The sequence below is a fragment of the Bombina bombina genome, chromosome 4, assembly GCF_027579735.1.
Source record: "Bombina bombina isolate aBomBom1 chromosome 4, aBomBom1.pri, whole genome shotgun sequence".
NCBI classification, from domain to species: Eukaryota; Metazoa; Chordata; class Amphibia; order Anura; family Bombinatoridae; genus Bombina; species Bombina bombina.
In genome coordinates this window covers 56,148,874-56,172,200 of record NC_069502.1, presented here as the reverse complement: position 1 = coordinate 56,172,200, position 23,327 = coordinate 56,148,874, and the positions used below count along the sequence as shown (strand labels likewise).

Below are 23,327 nucleotides of genomic sequence, written 5' to 3'. Positions count from 1 at the left end.
ATAAACCATAAATGATTAAGCAAAGCTTTGCAGGATGTCCTTAGAACAATTGCACAATCAGTTAATTAGTATGCATAAAGCGTTGGAAAAAAGACATTAGTGCAGATTCTGTCCAAATTAGAGCCAATAGCAAAAAGGCGTCATGCACAAACAAACAGATAAAGCCAGTCAAGTTGAGAGTTAGCATAACAATCCTCCTAGAGTGATGGCAGATATAGGGGAAAGAACAATTCAGAAGTATATCACTCCCTTAGCTCACCGGACCCAAAGTAAATCATTGCCAGTTTTGGGTCCTCCCAGAGTTTAATTATCCACTCACCAGATTGATACAGTTACAATTACCGTTATAGTGAAATCTTTCAATCTTGACTGTGGGTAGGCTCACCCACGTCCTGAGCAATTGCTTAGCGTGCTGCTGTTTGTCTGCATAGACATTCTAAGGTATCCCAGTAGGAAGCTTAATCGCAAAGACTCCTCAAAGTCTCCTCCATATGTTACACTCCACCTTCAGACAGAAAAGGGAGCGTGTATGTGTAGCACTACACGCGTTTCACCTTTGCAGTTCACTGAGCCTCCTATGAATTTCTTATATGCTGGTTTATTCCTAATTGTCTGCCCTTAATGAGCTACTGCTGATTTGGTTCAATCTCTCCTTTTTCTTACATTTTTACAATTAATTTTTTGTGAAGTCAATGCACTAAGGTGACCTGACAACATCGTTTAGTTCAGGGCCCCTTTGTCTCGTGGGCAGTTTGTGTATATCCTGTGAGCTGGAAAACTTTTTCATATATATATGTCTATACATGCAGGAAACTGCACTCACAGGATTTACCAAACAAAATCACTGTTCACATTACATAGGGGACGTTTGGGGGTACAAAAACCCCTTCCTCAGAACACCGAAACATGACCTATATAATAAACAACAGGTTTTTTTTTTGTTTGCTAAATCCAGTGAGTGTGGTCAGTCTATTTCCTGCGTTATTCCTTTACCTGTACCCTGGTTGCTTTCACATTTGTTTGTGAGTGGGCAGATAAACCCTCTAATGATATGTCTATAAATGTGTACACATGTATTTATGTATTTATATGTGTATACCGTATATGTATTTACAGACATATATATACATGTACACATATATAGACATAAATAAAAGTGCATTGGAGCCCTTTGCAGTTTAGTAGATGAAAAGATGTTAAAGCATATTTATGCAGTATCCATATTTAATAAAGGTTTAACTACAGTGTTTACTGTAAATATTTCAAATTCCAATTTTCTGCACATAGCACAATATGTTCTATTTATAAATATATATATATATATATATATATATATATATATATATATATATATATATATATATATATATATATATATACCTATTTATAATTGTATATACACCTCCCAGCAGTGCAATTATTTCCACAAGCAATACCCACTACATACTGCCAGGTTAGGATGGGATTATGATTAGGTTGGGACCCAGTGGCTGAGCAGTGCAAGGATAACACACTATCCCAACTCCCTGGATGAAACCCAGATCATGACCCACTGCCAGATTAAGGGACTCATGTGAAGTTAAGTAGTCATCATATTTAGCTGTCAAGAATTGGGCAGTCTTTGACAAATGATGATCCAAAAGGCAATGAGGCAACATTCAGTAACTGGCTCAGCAATATTAATATCACACCCACTGTATCATATAGTTAAGGAGCAAGGCAAAAAACAATAACTGGATCAGTAATATTAAAATTACACCCAGTTTAACAGATAGTCAAGGAGCAAGGCAAAAATCAGTAACTGGATCAATAACATTAAAATTACACCCAGTACAACAGATAGTCAAAGAGCAAGGCAGAAAACAGTAACTGGATCAGTGAAATTAATATCACACCCAGTTTATCAGATAGTCAAGGAGCAAGGCAAAAATCAGTAACTGGATCAGTAACATTAATATCACACCCAGTGTATCATATAGTCAAGGAGCAAGGCAAAAATCAGTAACTGGATCAGTAACATTAAAAGTAAACCCAGTTTATCAGATAGTCAAGGATCAAGGCAAAAATCAGTAACTGGATCAGTAACATTAATATCACACCCAGTGTATCATAAAGTCAAGGAGCAAGGCAAAAATCAGTAACTGGATCAGTAACATTAAAAGTAAACCCAGTTTATCAGATAGTCAAGGATCAAGGCAAAAATCAGTAACTGGATCAGTAACATTAATTGTAAACCCAGTTTATCAGATAGTCAAGGAGCAAGGCAAAAATCAGTAACTGGATCAGTAACATTAATATCACACCCAGTTTATCAGATAGTCAAGGATCAAGGCAAGAATCAGTGACTGGATCAGTAACATTAATATTAAACCCAGTTTATCAGATAGGCAAGGAGCAAGGCAAAAGTCAGTAACTGGATCAGTGAAATTAATTTCACACCCAGTTTATTAGATAGTCAAGGATCAAGGCAAGCATCAGTGACTGGATCAGTAACATTAATATCACACCCAGTTTATCAGATAGTCAAGGATCAAGGCAAGAATCAGTGACTGGATCAGTAACAATAATATCACACCCAGTTAAACAAACTGGTACTTGGAACACCAGACTAAATAAACACTCTGGCAGGAAATGCAGCAGTGGTATAAATGTCATGCAACCACCATGCAAACATATTAAGTGACACCAAAACAAAGCAACACACAGTGCTAAACATGGCACAAGCACCATCTGACACTAAACTTAGATTTTTCAAGTGACACCCCACCATAAACACCACCAACCACTACCCCCCCCCCCTCATTTCTTAAAGGGACATTAAACCCAAATTTTTTCTTTCATGATTCAGATAGAGAAAACAATTTTAAACAACTTTCTAATTTACTTCTATTATCTAATTTGCTTCATTCTCTTGATATTCTTTCCTGAAAAGCATATCTAGATAGGCTCAGTAGCTTCTGATTGGTGGCTGCACATAGATGCCTCATGTGATTGGCTCACCCATGTGCATTGCTATTTCTTTAACTAAGAATATCTAAAGAATTAAGCAAATTAGATAATATAAGTAAATTGTAATTTTGTTTAAAATTGTATTCTCTGTCTGAATAATGAAAGAAAAAATTTGGGTTTAATGTCCCTTTAATAATGAATTAATTTATTTAAAGTATTCAGACTTTTATGCGCACGACACCAGGTCCTTCTTCATGGTCTGATCTTCTGAGTTTCTGACACTGTTTTTACAGTTTCTGAAAAATCTTGTTTGTTTAACCAATCTGAGTTGTGATTGGACAGGCTAACCATCTGATTGGTTCATTCAAATTATTAGTATTGTAATGGCTGGCCACATAAAGAGTCATCAAGTCTCACTTTTATTTAGTGAGCTGCACACAAAATAGTAAACATTTTCATATAGTTCAGTCACTACAACGAACTCGCTATAAAAAAAGCATAGGGGCCCATTTAACAAGCTCCGTATGGAGCTTGTGGGCCCGTGTTTCTGGCGAGTCTTCAGACTCGACAGAAACACCAGTTATGAAACAGCGGTCTACAGACCATAACGCTGTCCGCCTGCTCTGAGCAGGCGGACAGGAATCGCCAGAAATCAACCCGATCGAGTACGATCGGGTTGATTGACACCTCCCTGCTGGCGGCCTCTTGTGAGCTGATGGTGCAATGCTGATTACGGAGAGCGTATTGCTCTCCGCATTCAGCGAGGTTTTGCGGACCTTATCCGCAGTGTCGGATCAGGTCTGCAAGACCTTTCATAAATAGGGGCCATGGTCTCTGCTTTATATATATATATGCTCCATTGCATTGACTACATGAAACCCAATTTTGTTTCTTTCATGATTTAGAAATATCATGCAATTTTAAGCAAGTTTCCAATATACTTCTAAAATCTAATTTGCTTAGTTTTCTTGACATTGTTTGTTGAAAATCATTATCAAGATAGGCTCAGTAGCTGATAATTGGTGGCTGCACATATATGCCTCGTGTGATTGGCACACCCATGTGAATTGCTATTTCTTCAACAAAGGATATCTAAAGAATGAAAATGTTTAGATACTAGAAGTAAATTGGAATATTGTTTTAAATTTTATTTTCTATCCGAATCATGAAAGATACATTTTGGTTCTCATGTCCCCTTAAAGTGAATGTCAACTTTCATGATAAAGTGCCTGGCTTTTGAAAAAACTATTAAAAACAGGGGCACTTTCATTCATGAAAGTTTACATTGCACCGGATTTTACAAATACTTACCATCTTATCCTGAAACACCGGATCGCCGATCGGCCCGCATGCTTCTTCCTGCTGTGCTAACACAGCAGTGACGAAACCGACTTCCTCCAATCACGGCGTGGCCTCACCAGATGAACACTTCGGGGGGGGGAAGCTGATTTCGTCATTGCTGACGAAGTACAGAGGAGCTGCAGGTGTGGGATCTGTGATCTGGTGTTTCAGGCAAAGAAGTATTTGTAAATTCCGGTGCAATGTAAACTTTCATGAATGAAAGTGCCTCTGTTAATAGTTTTTTTTTTTTAAAACGGGCACTCATTCATGAAAGTTGACATTCACTTTAAAGCTTCTTTTTTCTATAAACTCAAATGTTCAATTAAATATTTATAAATACTAAGAATATTTTTGTACCACATGCAATAAAGGCTGTAATTAAAATTATTTAATTAAAAAATTTAAATAATGTGCCTAAAATATGCTGTAAATAAAATATGTACTTATCCTGTTTTTAGAATGACACTGGAAATGTATGTGAACCTTTTTGCCTTTACTTATGCAATTGAGGATATTAATGCCAATTCAAGGATTTTACCAAACATTTCATTGGGCTACCAGCTATACGGCAGCTGCTTTCATGAACTAAAAGCTACCTTGAGTACTCTGAAGTTATTATCTGGTATGGGAAAGGTAATTCCTAACTACAGCTGTTGGAATGCTTCATCAATAGTAGGTATCATAGGTGACTTACTGTTGGAATCATCTCTCGCAATAGCTGAAATTCTAAGGCTTTACAGATATCCCCAGGTAAGCAAGAAGGCTAAATGCATATGAATAAAGCTGTAATTTGAACATTGTTTTGCCTTCATCAATTCTAAACCCTTCCTTGCATATATATTTCACTATTCTGAGTTGAATTAATCTTGTTGCATTTAAACACTAATTTTAATGTGTTTTTTTCTGCTAGAAACCCATTTAAATATATTTCTTACCAAACACGAAAATAATTTTAATTTGAATAATTTTATTTTGAAAAAGCCATTATAAAAATAATGTAAGCATACTGATATGTCTTTTACTACACATAATTAAACATTTGTGCTAGATTCAGGGCCGGCTTAACTATAGGACCAAGTTGGTCCAATAGACCAAGGCGGCACTTGACAAGAGGCAGCCCTTCAATGACTGAGTCAGACACTGTCAGACCCAGACCACTCCTGTCTTCTGTCTCCATGGGGGAACAAGCAGCATAAACTCATCACGACCAAAGACACAGAACCAGTCATGTACGTTATTCAAGGTAGGAGAAGTGCATTTCTTCCCTAATTAACTTCCCTCTTCTTGCGCAATTGTGCATAAGCATTGGTTGTATGCAGGTTGAAAGTCAGAGGCAGCAGAACCACTTGAAAGTGCATCAAAGTTAAAATAGCAAAGTTTCGAACACAAAAGTCCTTAATCATGCATAAATTATTACAGATGTGGTCAGAGATCGTATTACTGAGCACAAATCAAATATCAGGAATGGATATGAAAAATCACAAGTAGCTTGTCACTTTAAGGAGGCTAGACATTCAGTGAGCCAACTGAGACATCAAATAATTGAATATATACCAATACATAGATGAGGAGGTGATAGAGACAAAAGGCTAAAGAAGAGAGAGGCCTTTTGGATCTATCCCCTTGCAAATAGGATACCAATGGGGATGAACAAAGAGTGGGATGTATCCCTATTCTTGTGAAATTGTACATATAAAACAAAAATAGATGTGTTTATAACATTATTTGTATATATTTGATATATTTGATTTGATTATTTGATATATATACAGTATATATACTGTGTATATACAGTATATATATTTACAGTTATATATATATATATATATATATATATATATATATATGAAGAATATCAAAGGATGTTACCAGCGCTCAGTCTTACCACCAAAAACAAAACTGATGTAACCTACAATGGTACCTGTAGTGATTGATCCTGATAGGTTTTAGTGTTTGTTTAAGGAGTATGCGAAATGAGGGATATGTAAGTTTCCTACACACTCGTGAGATTGAATGGTGTGGGTATTGAGCAGCTTGAATATACGATTCAGTGTACCCCTGACACTGTGAAAAATTTATATAAAAAAGAGTCAATATCGAAAGGAATTCAGCGCTACAAAAAATACCTAATGTAATAGTATGTAAGTGATATTATGTCAAATGTATCCTAAGTATCTATTATTATAGAAACAAACAGTCAGTATACGTCTCTATATAGAGAAAAGAGTCCTCGATTGCCAAGATGAAATGCAACACAAGGGCAATCCGAGTAATGGATTATAAGTTATTTTCGCATATATATCAAAAAATGTCAATAATAATAATAATAATAATAGTGGAGGTAAAGCTGCGACAGCGGGCACTAAAAGACAAGTGGTATTCCCTTACCAGAGGGTACCTCAATCATATGAGGTAATGTCTGTGCATCTGGTAAAATATCTCCGGTGTGTCTTGGTTTCTCCTCCTGTATTAGAAGATATCCTGGGATTTGTCTTCCATGCAAACTTGTGTATGGTACTATCAGCCTTGAAGAACTCCCGGCCTTTGGTATTGTTGGCTTGGTGTCTCCCCGCAGTATGGTATTTCAATCTGGATCTTGGCTCTCACCGGATTAGATGTAGTTTAGCAAGGAAAAAAGAAGAAGAGTACATAGCGTGATACTGTATGGATAAAATTTATTACATTCAGAACACAGATAGGAAATGCACTCACATTAATTAACCTCAATCAATATGAGGTAAGTAAAGATGTGTAGATATATTTTTATACACCTTACGCAGGTGTTGTTTAAAGTCAGAATTTCTTTCTTTCTTGTGACTGTGTGGTATATGCGTGAGAACTACAGGTATACAGGTCCCAAAGGTATCCTAAAGTGTCCCAAAGGTACCTATAAAGTTCGTTTAGTAGTGGTTGCAATATACAAAGTACAGACCAAAGTTAGTGAAAGAGTGGTGACAGGACTCCTAGTAGGTCTGAGGCCTGCTGCTGAGATGGTTGAAGCAGCTGCAATCTCTGCTGCACTGTGCACTAGTAGTTTTGAAACACAGTATCTTTAACACTTATTCTGCAGTTAAAACACGTGATGCGGAGGACAAAAAAAACATGGAAATTGAAACATACAGTGATATCAGTATGTTAGTCTTAACCGTTATGGTCAGATGGCTACAATACCGTATTGTCAAAGTGTTTCTGTTTTAGTGATATATAAACAAACAGAATATGTTTCAAATGTGTTTAAAGTTGGTATGAACCACCTATTGTAGCCTAATTGACAGCTTAGTGCAAAAGGCAGATGCCGTATAGAGCAGGGTGTGCATGTGTATATTGTCAGCAAATAGCAAATGTTTATGTTTCCGGATTGCAATGTGAGTGTAGTATTGTAAAAAGCACACAAAAGTGCAGCTGGTAGTAGTCGGATAGACGAGCTTAATAAGTATAAGCTTGAAAAGAATCGTCAAAATTCAGCTGTGATTAACAGTTCAAATGACAGCCGCTAAGGGAAAGAAAGAGCAAAGCCACACTCTCAAAATAAAAATCCTTACGCGTTTCGAAGCATTAGACGTGCTTCTTCATCAGAGGAAGTTTTGGCTTGCTTTGTGGAAATGGCTGAACTTTAAAGGGCTTCGAGTGGGCGTCTTTTTTCCTTTCACGTGATGACGTGAGGTGCGGCTGTTCGGTATTGTCTGTGTGTGCTGGTGTTGTCATGGTGACGGTTTGTAAATATTTACGTAACCGTCAGTGTAAAACGGTGAGGAGTAGAAATGGTTTTAAGGGGAAGCGAGGAATGGCTTATAAAAACAAGAATGTCTAGCTGTCTGAAGCAAGGCTAGACACCAGAGTTAGGACTCTCTGGGAGGTGATAATAAATCCTTCCTTATTGTGAAAGATTAGTTTGTGTCAAGACAGGCTTGTATTCTACAGACAAGATTACTCTCTGGTGGGACCTGTAGCTGCCTGTGTGGTGTTATTAGATATATTCCCCTATTGAAATATCTCTAATTTAAAGGTTGGAGGAGTGTTCTATAAACTCAGCTAGGGTAGTGTTAAATTCCAGTGTTGAGCTGGAAGTTTTTTTTTTTTAAATATATAAATAGGTAAACTGGGCATAAGAAATATACGAATATAATATATTATTTTGTAATTACTAAATACTACATGTTAGACTATGGGTACCCCCTACTTATGTTTTTTGATTGTCATAAGGTAAAGGGCCTTAGAGTTTCCATTTTTGGATGGAAGAAAAGATAATAATAATTACATTAAATATTAAGGAAAATAGTGATGTGTCTTTTCTGTAATGTCCAAAAGAAACCTGTGTTGAGAGCAAATGACTAGAGATTAGCATTTTAGGTAATTTGCAGCACCTTTATTGATGAGGGGAAGTGGGTTAGAGGAAAGCTGCTAGGTCTATATCTTCATTCATTCCTCCTGGGGTCATAGTGCCCATGTAATGAATCCAGTACGATTCTCTTTGTCTCAATTTTTGGAATCTGTCCCCTCCTCTAGCTGGGGTTAGAACATGTTCAAGGATAGTGCCTCTTAGGAGTGAAGGGTTTTTTTGATGGAAAAATTTGAAGTGTCTGGATAAGCTATGATCTTTATAGCCTTCTTCTATGTTTTTCAGATGCTCCAAAAGTCTAGTTTTGTAAGTCCTTTTTGTGCGTCCGATGTATTGAAGTTTACACAGGCATTCAAGTAGGTATACCACAAAGGTGGTCTTACAGTTGGTAAGTCTGTTGATGTTGCATTTTTTGTGTGGGAATATCTTGGACTGTATCGATTTCGTCGTTTTTTTTGGGTCATATGCGTGCTCACAACCTTTACTATTCAAACGATTGCATTTAAAAAAGCCTTTGCTTTTTTCAGTTAGCCAGTTATCTCCAGACCTTTTTCTAATTTGGCTGGGGGCCAGCATTTGTTTAAAGTTTAGATTTTTTCTGAAGATTATTTTTGGTGCTGGTCCTATGGCATTCTTAAGAAGTTTGTCCTGCTGTAGTATTGGCCAAAACTTTCTTAAGATCTTTTTAATTTCCGGGGCGGCTTCGTTGTATGTTGTAATCAAGGAAATCTTTTGTGGTTTGTCAGTACGATTTTTATTTTGACCTTGTAACAAATTTTTTCTTTCGAGTCGTCTCACTTTGTTTCGAGAGTTTTCTATTAGTTTTTTTTGGGTATTCCTTTTCGATGAATTTGGTTTGTAGAATTTCTGATTCTGTGTTATAATAGTTTATTTTCGAGCAGTTTCTACGTACTCTCTGAAATTGTCCAAACGGAATGTTATTTATCCAAGGTCGATAATGACCACTGTCTGCTCTAAGATAGCCGTTACAGTCGGTTTCTTTAGTGTATAGTTTTGTTAAGATCTTCTCATTTTCATAGAATAACACTAGGTCTAGATATTCAATACTTCTATTTGAAATTTTGGACGTGAATTTAAGGTTATAGATATTTGTGTTTAGATATTGGATGAATTCACTGCTTGTTTTTTCATCTCCTTCCCATATGACCACAATGTCATCAATATACCTTCCCCACCATATCACATTGTGCATAAACGGGTTGTTGGTATATATGTATGTTTTTTCCCATTCCCCCATAAAGAGGTTAGCGTAGCTGGGGGCCATAATGGTCCCCATAGCTGTCCCGCTGGTTTGTAGAAAGAATTTACCATCAAATAGGAAATAGTTCTTTTCCAGAACAAATCTGATACTATCCAAAATGAAGAGTTGATGTATCTCAGTCAGGGATGTTTCTTTGAGTACTTTTGACATGGTCTGTATTCCTAGAGTGTGTGGAATACAAGTGTACAAGGATGACACATCAAGTGTCATCCAATTGTATGTGTCTTTCCATTTTCTTTGTTCCAGTTTTGTAATTAGATCAGTAGAATCTCTTATATAAGATGTTAGTTGTGGAACCAGAGGCTTTAGGAAATAGTCCACGTATTGTGACAGTCTTGCTGTCAAGGAGTCAATCCCTGATACAATAGGACGTCCCGGTGGATTTTTTTGGTCCTTATGTATCTTGGGCAAGTGGTAAAATATAGCCTTTCTGGGATATTGGTGAGTTAAAAATTTAAGTTCATTCATGTTGAGGAGTTTATTGAACTGGGCTGTGTCTATAAGTGAATTGTATTCTTTTTGAAATGACTCGGTGGGGTTTCCTCTTAGTTGGATATAAGTCTGAGGGTCATTCAGAAGCCGGTATGCTTCTTTGATATAATCGGGTTTATTTTGGATGACGAGACCCCCACCTTTGTCGGCCTCCCTTAGGATAATGTCATCCATATCCATCAGGTTTTTTAAAGCTTCTTTTTCTTTTTTACATAGGTTGTCATGTCTTATTTTGAAGTTAGTGCACAGGTTGTCTAGTTCTTTAGTTACTAGATCATTAAAGGTGGGAATGAAGTTACCCTTTGATTGTATGGGGTAAAATATTGATGAGGGTTTCAAGTTGGAATTGTTGTGGGTCATAGAACAAATATTTTCTGAATTGTTTTCATTGTTTGAGTATAATTCTTCCAAAATGTTTAATGTTTCATAGTCAGTTTCTTCCAGTTGATCAAGTGTAGTGGCATTCTCTTTAATTTTAGTTTTTTCGAAGTGTCTGCAAAGTGTTAGTTTGCGGATGAATTTATTAAAATCAATGAATAAGTTGAAGGGATTTGGGCCTCTCGTGGGTGCAAAGCTGAGGCCTTTGGATAGGATCTCTAGTTGTGTATTTGAGAAGTTGCTGTTGGAGAGGTTAAATATTTTTAAAAATCCCTCTCCTGTTTCCCTCTCTTTGGGGTTCTTGGAATGTTGTTTCCTTCTTCTGGGTCCCACCAGGCCTCTTCCTCTTCGTCCTCTTCTGGTCCTTTTCTGTTCCTGGTTTGGTCCCTTGACCATTGTGGTCTGAGATTTATTTTGTGATTGTTTGATTCTATCCTGTCTCTTTTTGGTATCTCTGTAGTATTTTGTCTGTTTTGTGGATGATGGTATCCCGTCCATTCCTGCTCTAAAAAATGCTGTTTGTGTTCTCTATTTTTTTGTGTTCTGTGCATCATGCCTTCTTGTCTGTGTGTGGTGTAGTTACTTGGTCCCGGATTAGAGTTTCTCCAGTCTTGTTCGTGATTTGTCTGATATCTGTGTCTTTGGTTATGATATTGTTGGTATGTGATGTCTTTCTTATTATATGGGTTTTGTTGGGGTTGTTTATTTTGGACTTGGTCCATACGCTTAGCTTGTCCCCTATGACTCCCATAATGGTTGTTATAATATCCAGGAGTTTGTTTAGAGGGATAGTATTGATGATTGTGTCTATTTTTGTTCTTATTGTAATTTGGATACTGATTTTGTCGGTTTCCATTCTGGTGGTAAGTTTCTGATTCATTTCTGTTACTTCTTACTCTGTGTGTAAAAGGATTTGTGGAATCCACGGTGCTATTTCTTCTTTTGGTCCCTTTGGAGGGGAGTTGGAAATGAAAGTTTCTTGTTCCATTCAGATTTTTCTCTTTGTTGTTATTAGTTTTGTCGTGGGTATTCGCTGAAGGATTGTCATTAGAAGGTGTTTCTGGATTAGTGACATCCTCCCATATATTATCCTCCCCATCTGGACCTTTCGACTCCTCACCCTCCTGCATGTCTAGATAGTCTCTTAAGACTTTTTTTCTTTTTTTTGCTTCTAGTGTAGTTTCAAAGCGGGAAATTTTTTCTTTGTTTTTTTTCATCCATTTCTTTTACCCCTGGATCCCTTTAAATTTTTCTAGACTATTTTTTAATTCTTTTATCTCTCCAGTGATATTCTCTATTTTATAATTGCGATATCTGGAGGCAATTTTAATTAGAGTGATAGAACACTCCTCCAAGGCTGTATCCCATTCGGAGAGGTATTCAACATCCTCGGGATCAAAAATGGACGATTTATAAAGTTTTAGACCTTTAGGGACTATCTTATATTTAAGATATCTTTCTAGATTTAAATTATCGTACCAGTGTGTAAGTTGTTTTCTCTATATAGAGACGTATACTGACTGTTTGTTTCTATAATAATAGATACTTAGGATACATTTGACATAATATCACTTACATACTATTACATTAGGTATTTTTTGTAGCGCTGAATTCCTTTCGATATTGACTCTTTTTTATATAAATATTTCACAGTGTCAGGGGTACACTGAATCGTATATTCAAGCTGCTCAATACCCACACCATTCAATCTCACGAGTGTGTAGGGAACTTACATATCCCACATTTCGCATACTCCTTAAACAAACACTAAAACCTATCAGGATCAATCACTACAGGTACCATAGTAGGTTACATCAGTTTTGTTTTAGTGGTAAGACTGAGCGCTGGTAACATCCTTTGATATTCTCTACCCATCCCACCACCACAGAGTGGTGTACCCTAATCAGCAGCTTGTTGATACACCCACACAAAAAAAGAATTATGGATTCAAATAATTATGAATTTGGAAATTACTTTGACCCTTTAACTAAAGTAAAAAAACTATCCTTCAATTTGGAGGATGAGAGCCAGATGGTAATTGATCAAAATGTGAACCCCAAAGACATTTTTGAAAATTTTGAGAAACTCAGTAAAAAACAACTTACACACTGGTACGATAATTTAAATCTAGAAAGATATCTTAAATATAAGATAGTACCTAAAGGTCTAAAACTTTATAAATCGTCCATTTTTGATCCCGAGGATGTTGAATACCTCTCCGAATGGGATACAGCCTTGGAGGAGTGTTCTATCACTCTAATTAAAATTGCCTCCAGATATCGCAATTATAAAATAGAGAATATCACTGGAGAGATAAAAGAATTAAAAAATAGTCTAGAAAAATTTAAAGGGGATCCAGGGGTAAAAGAAATCGATGAAAAAAAACAAAGAAAAAATTTCCCGCTTTGAAACTACACTAGAAGCAAAAAAAAGAAAAAAATTCTTAAGAGACTATCTAGACATGCAGGAGGGTGAGGAGTCAAAAGGTCCAGATGGGGAGGATAATATATGGGAGGATGTCACTAATCCAGAAACACCTTCTAATGACAATCCTTCAGCGAATACCCACGACAAAACTAATAACAACAAAGAGAAAAATCTGAATGGAACAAGAAACATTCATTTCCAACTCCCCTCCAAAGGGACCAAAAGAAGAAATAGCACCGTGGATTCCACAAATACTTTTACACACAGAGTAAGAAGTAACAGAAATGAATCAGAAACTTACCACCCGAATGGAAACCAACAAAATCAGTATCCAAATTACAATAAGAACAAAAATAGACACAATCATCAATACTATCCCTCTAAACAAACTCCTGGGTATTATAACAACCATTATGGGAGTCATAGGGGACAAGCTAAGCGTATGGACCAAGTCCAAAATAAACAACCCCAACAAAACCCATGTAATAAGAAAGACATCAAATACCAACAATATCATAACCAAAGACACAGATATCAGACAAATCACGAACAAGACTGGAGAAACTCTAATCCGGGACCAAGTAACTACACCACACACAGACAAGAAGGCATGATGCACAGAACACAAAAAAATAGAGAACACAAACAGCATTTTTTAGAGCAGGAATGGACGGGATACCATCATCCACAAAACAGACAAAATACTACAGAGATACCAAAAAGAGACAGGATTGAATCAAACAATCACGAAATAAATCTCAGACCACAATGGTCAAGGGACCAAACCAGGAAAAGAAAAGGACCAGAAGAGGACGAAGAGGAAGAGGCCTGGTGGGACCCAGAAGAAGGAAACAACATTCCAAGAACCCCAAAGAGAGGGAAACAGGAGAGGGATTTTTAAAAATATTTAACCTCTCCAACAGCAACTTCTCAAATACACAACTAGAGATCCTATCCAAAGGCCTCAGCTTTGCACCCACGAGAGGCCCAAATCCCTTCAACTTATTCATTGATTTTAATAAATTCATCCGCAAACTAACACTTTGCAGACACTTCGAAAAAACTAAAATTAAAGAGAATGCCACTACACTTGATCAACTGGAAGAAACTGACTATGAAACATTAAACATTTTGGAAGAATTATACTCAAACAATGAAAACAATTCAGAAAATATTTGTTCTATGACCCACAACAATTCCAACTTGAAACCCTCATCAATATTTTACCCCATACAATCAAAGGGTAACTTCATTCCCACCTTTAATGATCTAGTAACTAAAGAACTAGACAACCTGTGCACTAACTTCAAAATAAGACATGACAACCTATGTAAAAAAGAAAAAGAAGCTTTAAAAAACCTGATGGATATGGATGACATTATCCTAAGGGAGGCCGACAAAGGTGGGGGTCTCGTCATCCAAAATAAACCCGATTATATCAAAGAAGCATACCGGCTTCTGAATGACCCTCAGACTTATATCCAACTAAGAGGAGACCCCACCGAGTCATTTCAAAAAGAATACAATTCACTTATAGACACAGCCCAGTTCAATAAACTCCTCAACATGAATGAACTTAAATTTTTAACTCACCAATATCCCAGAAAGGCTATATTTTACCACTTGCCCAAGATACATAAGGACCAAAAAAATCCACCGGGATTGACTCCTTGACAGCAAGACTGTCACAATACGTGGACTATTTCCTAAAGCCTCTGGTTCCACAACTAACATCTTATATAAGAGATTCTACTGATCTAATTACAAAACTGGAACAAAGAAAATGGAAAGACACATACAATTGGATGACACTTGATGTGTCATCCTTGTACACTTGTATTCCACATACTCTAGGAATACAGACCATGTCACAAGTACTCAAAGAAACATCCCTGACTGAGATACATCAACTCTTCATTTTGGATAGTATCAGATTTGTTCTGGAAAAGAACTATTTCCTATTTGATGGTAAATTCTTTCTACAAACCAGCGGGACAGCTATGGGGACCATTATGGCCCCCAGCTACGCTAACCTCTTTATGGGGGAATGGGAAAAAACATACATATATACCAACAACCCGTTTATGCACAATGTGATATGGTGGGGAAGGTATATTGATGACATTGTGGTCATATGGGAAGGAGATGAAAAAACAAGCAGTGAATTCATCCAATATCTAAACACAAATATCTATAACCTTAAATTCACGTCCAAAATTTCAAATACAAGTATTGAATATCTAGACCTAGTGTTATTCCATGAAAATGAGAAGATCTTAACAAAACTATACACTAAAGAAACCGACTGTAACGGCTATCTTAGAGCAGACAGTGGTCATTATCGACCTTGGATAAATAACATTCCGTTTGGACAATTTCAGAGAGTACGTAGAAACTGCTAGAAAATAAACGATTATAACACAGAATCAGAAATTCTACAAACCAAATTCATCGAAAAGAAATACCCAAAAAAACTAATAGAAAACTCTCGAAACAAAGTTAGACGACTCGAAAGAAAAAATTTGTTACAAGGTCAAAATAAAAATCGTACTGACAAACCACAAAAGATTTCCTTGATTACAACATACAACGAAGCCGCCCCGGAAATTAAAAAGATCTTAAGAAAGTTTTGACCAATACTACAGCAGGACAAACTTCTTAAGAATGCCATAGGACCAGCACCAAAAATAATCTTCAGAAAAAATCTAAACTTTAAACAAATGCTGGCCCCCAGCCAAATTAGAAAAAAGTCTGGAGATAACTGGCTAACTGAAAAAAGCAAAGGCTTTTTTAAATGCAATCGTTTGAATTGTAAAGGTTGTGAGCATGCATATGACCCAAAAAAACTGACGAAATCGATACAGTCCAAGACATTCCCACACAAAAAATGCAACATCAACAGACTTACCAACTGAAAGACCACCTTTGTGGTATACCTACTTGAATGCCCGTGTAAACTTCAATACATCGGACGCACAAAAAGTACTTACAAAACTAGACTTTTGGAGCATCTGAAAAACATAGAAGAAGGCTATAAAGATCATAGCTTATCCAGACACTTCAAATTTTTCCATCAAAAAAACCCTTCACTCCTAAGAGGCACTATCCTTGAACATGTTCTAACCCCAGCTAGAGGAGGGGACAGATTCCAAAAATTGAGACAAAGAGAATCGTACTGGATTCATTACATGGGCACTATGACCCCAGGAGGAATGAATGAAGATATAGACCTAGCAGCTTTCCTCTAACCCACTTCCCCTCATCAATAAAGGTGCTGCAAATTACCTAAAATGCTAATCTCTAGTCATTTGCTCTCAACACAGGTTTCTTTTGGACATTACAGAAAAGACACATCACTATTTTCCTTAATATTTAATGTAATTATTATTATTATCTTTTCTTCCATCCAAAAATGGAAACTCTAAGGCCCTTTACCTTATGACAATCAAAAAACATAAGTAGGGGGTAGCCAAAGTCTAACATATAGTATTTAGTAATTACAAAATAATATATTATATTCTTATATTTCTTATGCCCAGTTTACCTATTTATATATTTTTTTTAAAAAACTTCCAGCTCAACACTGGAATTTAACACTACCCTAGCTGAGTTTATAGAACACTCCTCCAACCTTTAAATTAGAGATATTTCAATAGGGGAATATATATAACAACACCACACAGGCAGCTACAGGTCCCACCAGAGAGTAATCTTGTCTGTAGAATACAAGCCTGTCTTGACACAAACTAATCTTTCACAATAAGGAAGGATTTATTATCACCTCCCAGAGAGTCCTAACACTGGTGTCTAGCCTTGCTTCAGACAGCTAGACATTCTTGTTTTTATAAGCCTTTCCTCGCTTCCCCTTAAAACCATTTCTACTCCTCACCGTTTTACACTGACGGTTACGTAATTATTTACAAACCGTCACCATGACAACACCAGCACACACAGACAATACCGAACAGCCGCACCTCACGTCATCACGTGAAAGGAAAAAAGACGCCCACTCGAAGCCCTTTAAAGTTCAGCCATTTCCACAAAGCAAGCCACAACTTCCTCTGATGAAGAAGCACGTCTAACGCTTTGAAACGCGTAAGGATTTTTATTTTGAGAGTGTGGCTTTGCTCTTTCTTTCCCTTAGCGGCTGTCATTTGAACTGTTAATCACAGCTGAATTTTGACGATTCTTTTCAAGCTTATACTTATTAAGCTTGCTTATCCGACTACTACCAGCTGCACTTTTGAGTGCTTTTTACAATACTACACTCACATTGCAATCCGGAAACATAAACATTTGCTATTTGCTGACAATATACACATGCACACCCTGCTCTATACGGCATCTGCCTTTTGCACTAAGCTGTCAATTAGGCTACAATAGGTGATTCATACCAACTTTAAACACATTTGAAACATATTCTGTTTGTTTATATATCACCCAAACAGAAACACTTTGGCAATACGGTATTGTAGCCATCTGACCATAACGGTTAAGACTAACATACTGATATCACTGTATGTTTCAATTTCCATGTTTTTTTTGTCCACCGCATCACGTGTTTTAACTGCAGAATAAGTGTTAAAGATACTGTGTTTCAAAACTACCAGTGCACGGTGCAGCAGAGATTGCAGCTGCTTCAACCATCTCAGCAGCAGGCCTCAGACCTACTAGGAGTCCTGTCACCACTCTTTCACTAACTTTGGTCTGTACTTTGTATATTGCAACCACTACTAAATGAACTTTATAGGTACCTTTGGGACACTTTAGGATACCTTTGGGACCTGTATACCTGTAGTTCTCACGCATATACCACACAGTCACAAGAAAGAAAGAAATTCTGACTTTAAACAACACCTGCGTAAGGTGTATAAAAATATATCTACACATCTTTACTTACCTCATATTGATTGAGGTTAATTAATGTGAGTGCATTTCCTATCTGTGTTCTGAATGTAATAAATTTTATCCATACAGTATCACGCTATGTACTCTTCTTCTTTTTTCCTTGCTAAACTACATCTAATCCGGTGAGAGCCAAGATCCAGATTGAAATACCATACTGCGGGGAGACACCAAGCCAACAATACCAAAGGCCGGGAGTTCTTCAAGGCTGATAGTACCATACACAAGTTTGCATGGAAGACAAATCCCAGGATATCTTCTAATACAGGAGGAGAAACCAAGACACACTGGAGAGATTTTACCAGATGCACAGACATTACCTCATATGATTGAGGTACCCTCTGGTAAGGGAATACCACTTGTCTTTTAGTGCCCGCTGTCGCAGCTTTACCTCCACTATTATTATTATTATTGACATTTTTTGATATATATGCGAAAATAACTTATAATCCATTACTCGGATTGCCCTTGTGTTGCATTTCATCTTGGCAATCGAGGACTCTTTTCTCTATATAGAGACGTATACTGACTGTTTGTTTCTATAATAATAGATACTTAGGATACATTTGACATAATATCACTTACATACTATTACATTAGGTATTTTTGTAGCGCTGAATTCCTTTCGATATTGACTCTTTTTTATATAAATATATATATATATATCATTTTAAAAAATTGCACCCTGTACATCACTGGTCATTGAAGGCTTTCCTGCCTATAAGAGTGGTGGTCTTGCCGCAAGGGGAAAGTCTGTGCAATTATAACCTCCCTCCCTTCGGCAGGTGTCCTGATATAGCACTGTCTTGCAGTATAGAAAAAAAAAAGCCTTATAGAAAGACCATCGCTTGTCGTTAAGATGTTAACTATGCATGTGCTATTTCTGTATTGAGATGTTTAAATTGAAATAAGAGATTTAAAATCTAAACTGTATTGTAATCATTAACTGATTCAAGTTCAAACACAATTGCAACAAGAAATGACAAAAATTAAATCAGTGCGCCAACGGTTGAATTACTAATATATAAGTGGCAAAAGTGAATACACTAGTATCCCTCAAAAAATTATGATAAACTGATTGGTAGTGAAATGACTACTCAGGATAAATATACGATATTCCCAGTGAAATGAAAAAAAACACATAAATAAAGTGCAATCCGTACTGTAACCAAAACGATACAGTGCATTAATAATACTTAATAACCAATCATAAAAAACAAAGGCCTAGATTTAGAGTTTTGTCGGTAAGGACCCGCGTAGCTAACGCCGGCTTTTTTCTGGCCCCACCATAAAAATAACTCTGGTATTGAGAGTCCACATAAAGGCTGCGTTAGGCTCCAAAAAAGGAGCGTAGAGCATTTTTAACGCAGCTTCAACTCTCGATACCAGAGTTGCTTACGCAAGCGGCAAGCTTCAAAAACGTGCTTGTGCACGAATCCCCCATAGAAAACAATGGGGCTGTTTGAGCTGAAAAAACACCTGCAAAAAAGCCGCGTTCAGCTCCTAACGCAGCCCCATTGTTTGCTATGCGGAAACACTTCCTACGTCTGCACCTAACACTCTAACTTGTACCGCGAGTCTAAACACCCCTAACCTTACACTTATTAACCCCTATTCTGCCGCCCCCGCTATCGCTGACCACTGCATATTATTATTAACCCGTAATCTGCCGCTCCGTAAACCGCCGCTACTTACATTATCCTTATGTACCCCTAATCTGCTGCCCTAACATCGCCGACCCCTATATTATATTTATTAACCCCTAATCTGCCCCCCACAACGTCGCCTCCACCTGCCTACACTTATTAACCCCTAATCTGCCGAGCGGACCTGAGCGCTACTATAATAAAGTTATTAAGCCCTAATCCGCCTCACTAACCCTATAATAAATAGTATTAACCCCTAATCTGCCCTCCCTAACATCGCTGACACCTAACTTCAATTATTAACCCCTAATCTGCCGACCGGAGCTCACCGCTATTCTAATAAATGTATTAACCCCTAAAGCTAAGTCTAACCCTAACACTAACACCCCCCTAAATTAAATATAATTTTAATCTAACGAAATTAATTAACTCTTATTAAATAAATTATTCCTATTTAAAGCTAAATACTTACCTGTAAAATAAACCCTAATATAGCTACAATATAAATTATAATTACATTGTAGCTATTTTAGGATTAATATTTATTTTACAGGCAACTTTGTAATTATTTTAACCAGGTACAATAGCTATTAAATAGTTAAGAACTATTTAATAGTTACTTAGTTAAAATAATTACAAAATTACCTGTAAAATAAATCCTAACCTAAGTTACAATTAAACCTAACACTATACTATCATTAAATTAATTAAATAAAATACCTACAATTACCTACAATTAAACCTAACACTACACTATCAATACATTAATTAAATACAATATCTACAAATAACTACAATGAAATAAACTAACTAAAGTACAAAAAATAAAAAGAACTAAGTTACAAAAAATAAAAAAATATCTACAAACATAAGAAAAATATTGCAACAATTTTAAACTAATTACACCTACTCTAAGCCCCCTAATAAAACAACAAAGCCCCCCAAAATAAAAAATGCCCTACCCTATTCTAAATTACTAAAGTTAAAAGCTCTTTTACCTTACCAGCCCTGAACAGGGCCCTTTGCGGGGCATGCCCCAAGAAGTTCAGCTCTTTTGCCTGTAAAAAAAACATACAATACCCCCCCCAACATTACAACCCACCACCCACATACCCCTAATCTAACCCAAACCCCCCTTAAATAAACCTAACACTAAGCCCCTGAAGATCTTCCTACCTTATCTTCACCATACCAGGTTCACCGATCCGTCCTGAAGTGCTCCTCCGATGTCCTGATCCAAGCCCAAGCGGGGGGCTGAAGATGTCCATTTTCCGGTAGAAGTCTTCATCCAAGCGGGGCAGAAGAGATCTTCCATCCGATTGAAGTCTTCATCCAGGCGGCATCTTCTATCGACATCCATCTGGAGCGGAGCGGCAGCATCCTGAAGACCTCCGACGCGGAACATCCATCCTGGCCGACGACTGAACGACGAATGACGGTTCCTTTAAATGACGTCATCCAAGATGGCGTCCCACGAATTCCGATTGGCTTATAGGATTCTATCAGCCAATCGGAATTAAGGTAGGAATATTCTGATTGGGTGATGGAATCAGCCAATCAGAATCAAGTTCAATCCGATTGGCTGATCCAATCAGCCAATCAGATTGAGCTTGCATTCTATTGGCAGTTCCGATCAGCCAATAGAATGCGAGCTAAATCTGATTGGCTGATTCCATCAGCCAATCGGAATATTCCTACCTTAATTCCGATTGGCTGATAGAATCCTATCAGCCAATCGGAATTCGAGGGACGCTATCTTGGATGACATTATTTAAAGGAACCGTCATTCATCGTTCAGTCGTTGGCCAGGATGGATGTTCCGCGTCGGAGGTCTTCAGGATGCTGCCGCTCCGCTCCAGATGGATGTCGATAGAAGATGCCGCCTGGATGAAGACTTCAATCGGATGGAAGACCTCTTCTGCCCCGCTTGGATGAAGACTTCAATCGGATGGAAGACCTCTTCTGCCCCGCTTGGATGAAGACTTCTACCGGATCATGGACATCTTCAGCCCCCCGCTTGGGCTTGGATCAGGACATCGGAGGAGCTCTTCAGGACGGATCGGTGAACCTGGTATGGTGAAGATAAGGTAGGAAGATCTTCAGGGGCTTAGTGTTAGGTTTATTTAAGGGGGGTTTGGGTTAGATTAGGGGTATGTGGGTGGTGGGTTGTAATGTTGGAGGGGGGTATTGTATGTTTTTTTTACAGGCAAAATAGCTGAACTTCTTGGGGCATGCCCCGCAAAGGGCCCTGTTCAGGGCTGGTAAGGTAAAAGAGCTTTGAACTGTAGTAATTTAGAATAGGGTAGGGCATTTTTTATTTTGGGGGGCTTTGTTGTTTTATTAGGGGGCTTAGAGTAGGTGTAATTAGTTTAAAATTGTTGTAATATTTTTCTTATGTTTGTAGATATTTTTTATTTTTTGTAACTTAGTTCTTTTTTATTTTTTGTACTTTAGTTAGTTTATTTCATTGTAGTTATTTGTAGATATTGTATTTAATTAATTTATTGATAGTGTAGTGTTAGGTTTAATTGTAGGTAATTGTAGTTATTTTATTTAATTAATTTAATGATAGTATAGTGTTAGGTTTAATTGTAACTTAGGTTAGGATTTATTTTACAGGTAATGTTGTAATTATTTTAACTAGGTAACTATTAAATAGTTCTTAACTATTTAATAGCTATTGTACCTGGTTAAAATAATTACAAAGTTGCCTGTAAAATAAATATTAATCCTAAAATAGCTACAATGTAATTATAATTTATATTGTAGCTATATTAGGATTTATTTTACAGGTAAGTATTTAGCTTTAAATAGGATTCATTTATTTAATAAGAGTTAATTAATTTCGTTAGATTAAAATTATATTTAATTTAGGGGGGTGTTAGTGTTAGACTTAGCTTTAGGGGTTAATACATTTATCAGAATAGCGGTGAGCTCCAGTCGGCAGATTAGGGGTTAATAATTGAAGTTAGGTGTCGGCGATGTTAGGGAGGGCAGATTAGGGGTTAATACTATTTATTATAGGGGTAGTGAGGCGGATTAGGGGTTAATAACTTTATTATAGTAGCGGTGCGGTCTGCTCGGGAGATTAGGGGTTAATAAGTGTAGGCAGGTGGAGGCGACGTTGAGGGGGGCAGATTAGGGGTTAATAAATATAATATAGGGGTCGGCGGTGTTAGGGGCAGCAGATTAGGGGTACATAAGGATAACGTAGGTGGCGGCGCTTTGCGGTCGGCAGATTAGGGGTTAATAAGTGTAGGTAGCTGGCGGCGACGTTGTGGGGGGCAGATTAGGGGTTAATAAATATAATACAGGGGTCGGCGGTGTTAGGGGCAGCAGATTAGGGGTACATAAGTATAACGTAGGTAGCGGTCGGCAGATTAGGGGTTAAAAAAATTTAATTGAGTGGCGGGACCTCGGTTTAGGGGTACATAGGTAGTTTATGGGTGTTAGTGTACTTTAGAGTACAGTAGTTAAGAGATTTATAAACCGGCGTTAGCGCAGAAAGCTCTTAACTACTGACTTTTTTCCTGCGGCTGGAGTTTTGTCGTTAGATTTCTAACGCTCA

General features: G+C 37.2%; 1 protein-coding gene across 1 annotated transcript in view; it reads left to right on the top strand.

Annotated features, from left to right (window-relative positions):
* The first annotated feature begins 17,140 nt into the window (after nucleotides 1–17,140).
* LOC128656862 (vomeronasal type-2 receptor 26-like) overlaps nucleotides 17,141–23,327 on the top strand; it is a 109,329-nt gene continuing 103,142 nt past the window's right edge. Inside the window, exon 1 of the mRNA XM_053711028.1 lies at nucleotides 17,141–17,284. Within this exon, the coding sequence (XP_053567003.1) occupies nucleotides 17,141–17,284 (144 nt within the window). The remainder of the gene's footprint in view (nucleotides 17,285–23,327) is intronic.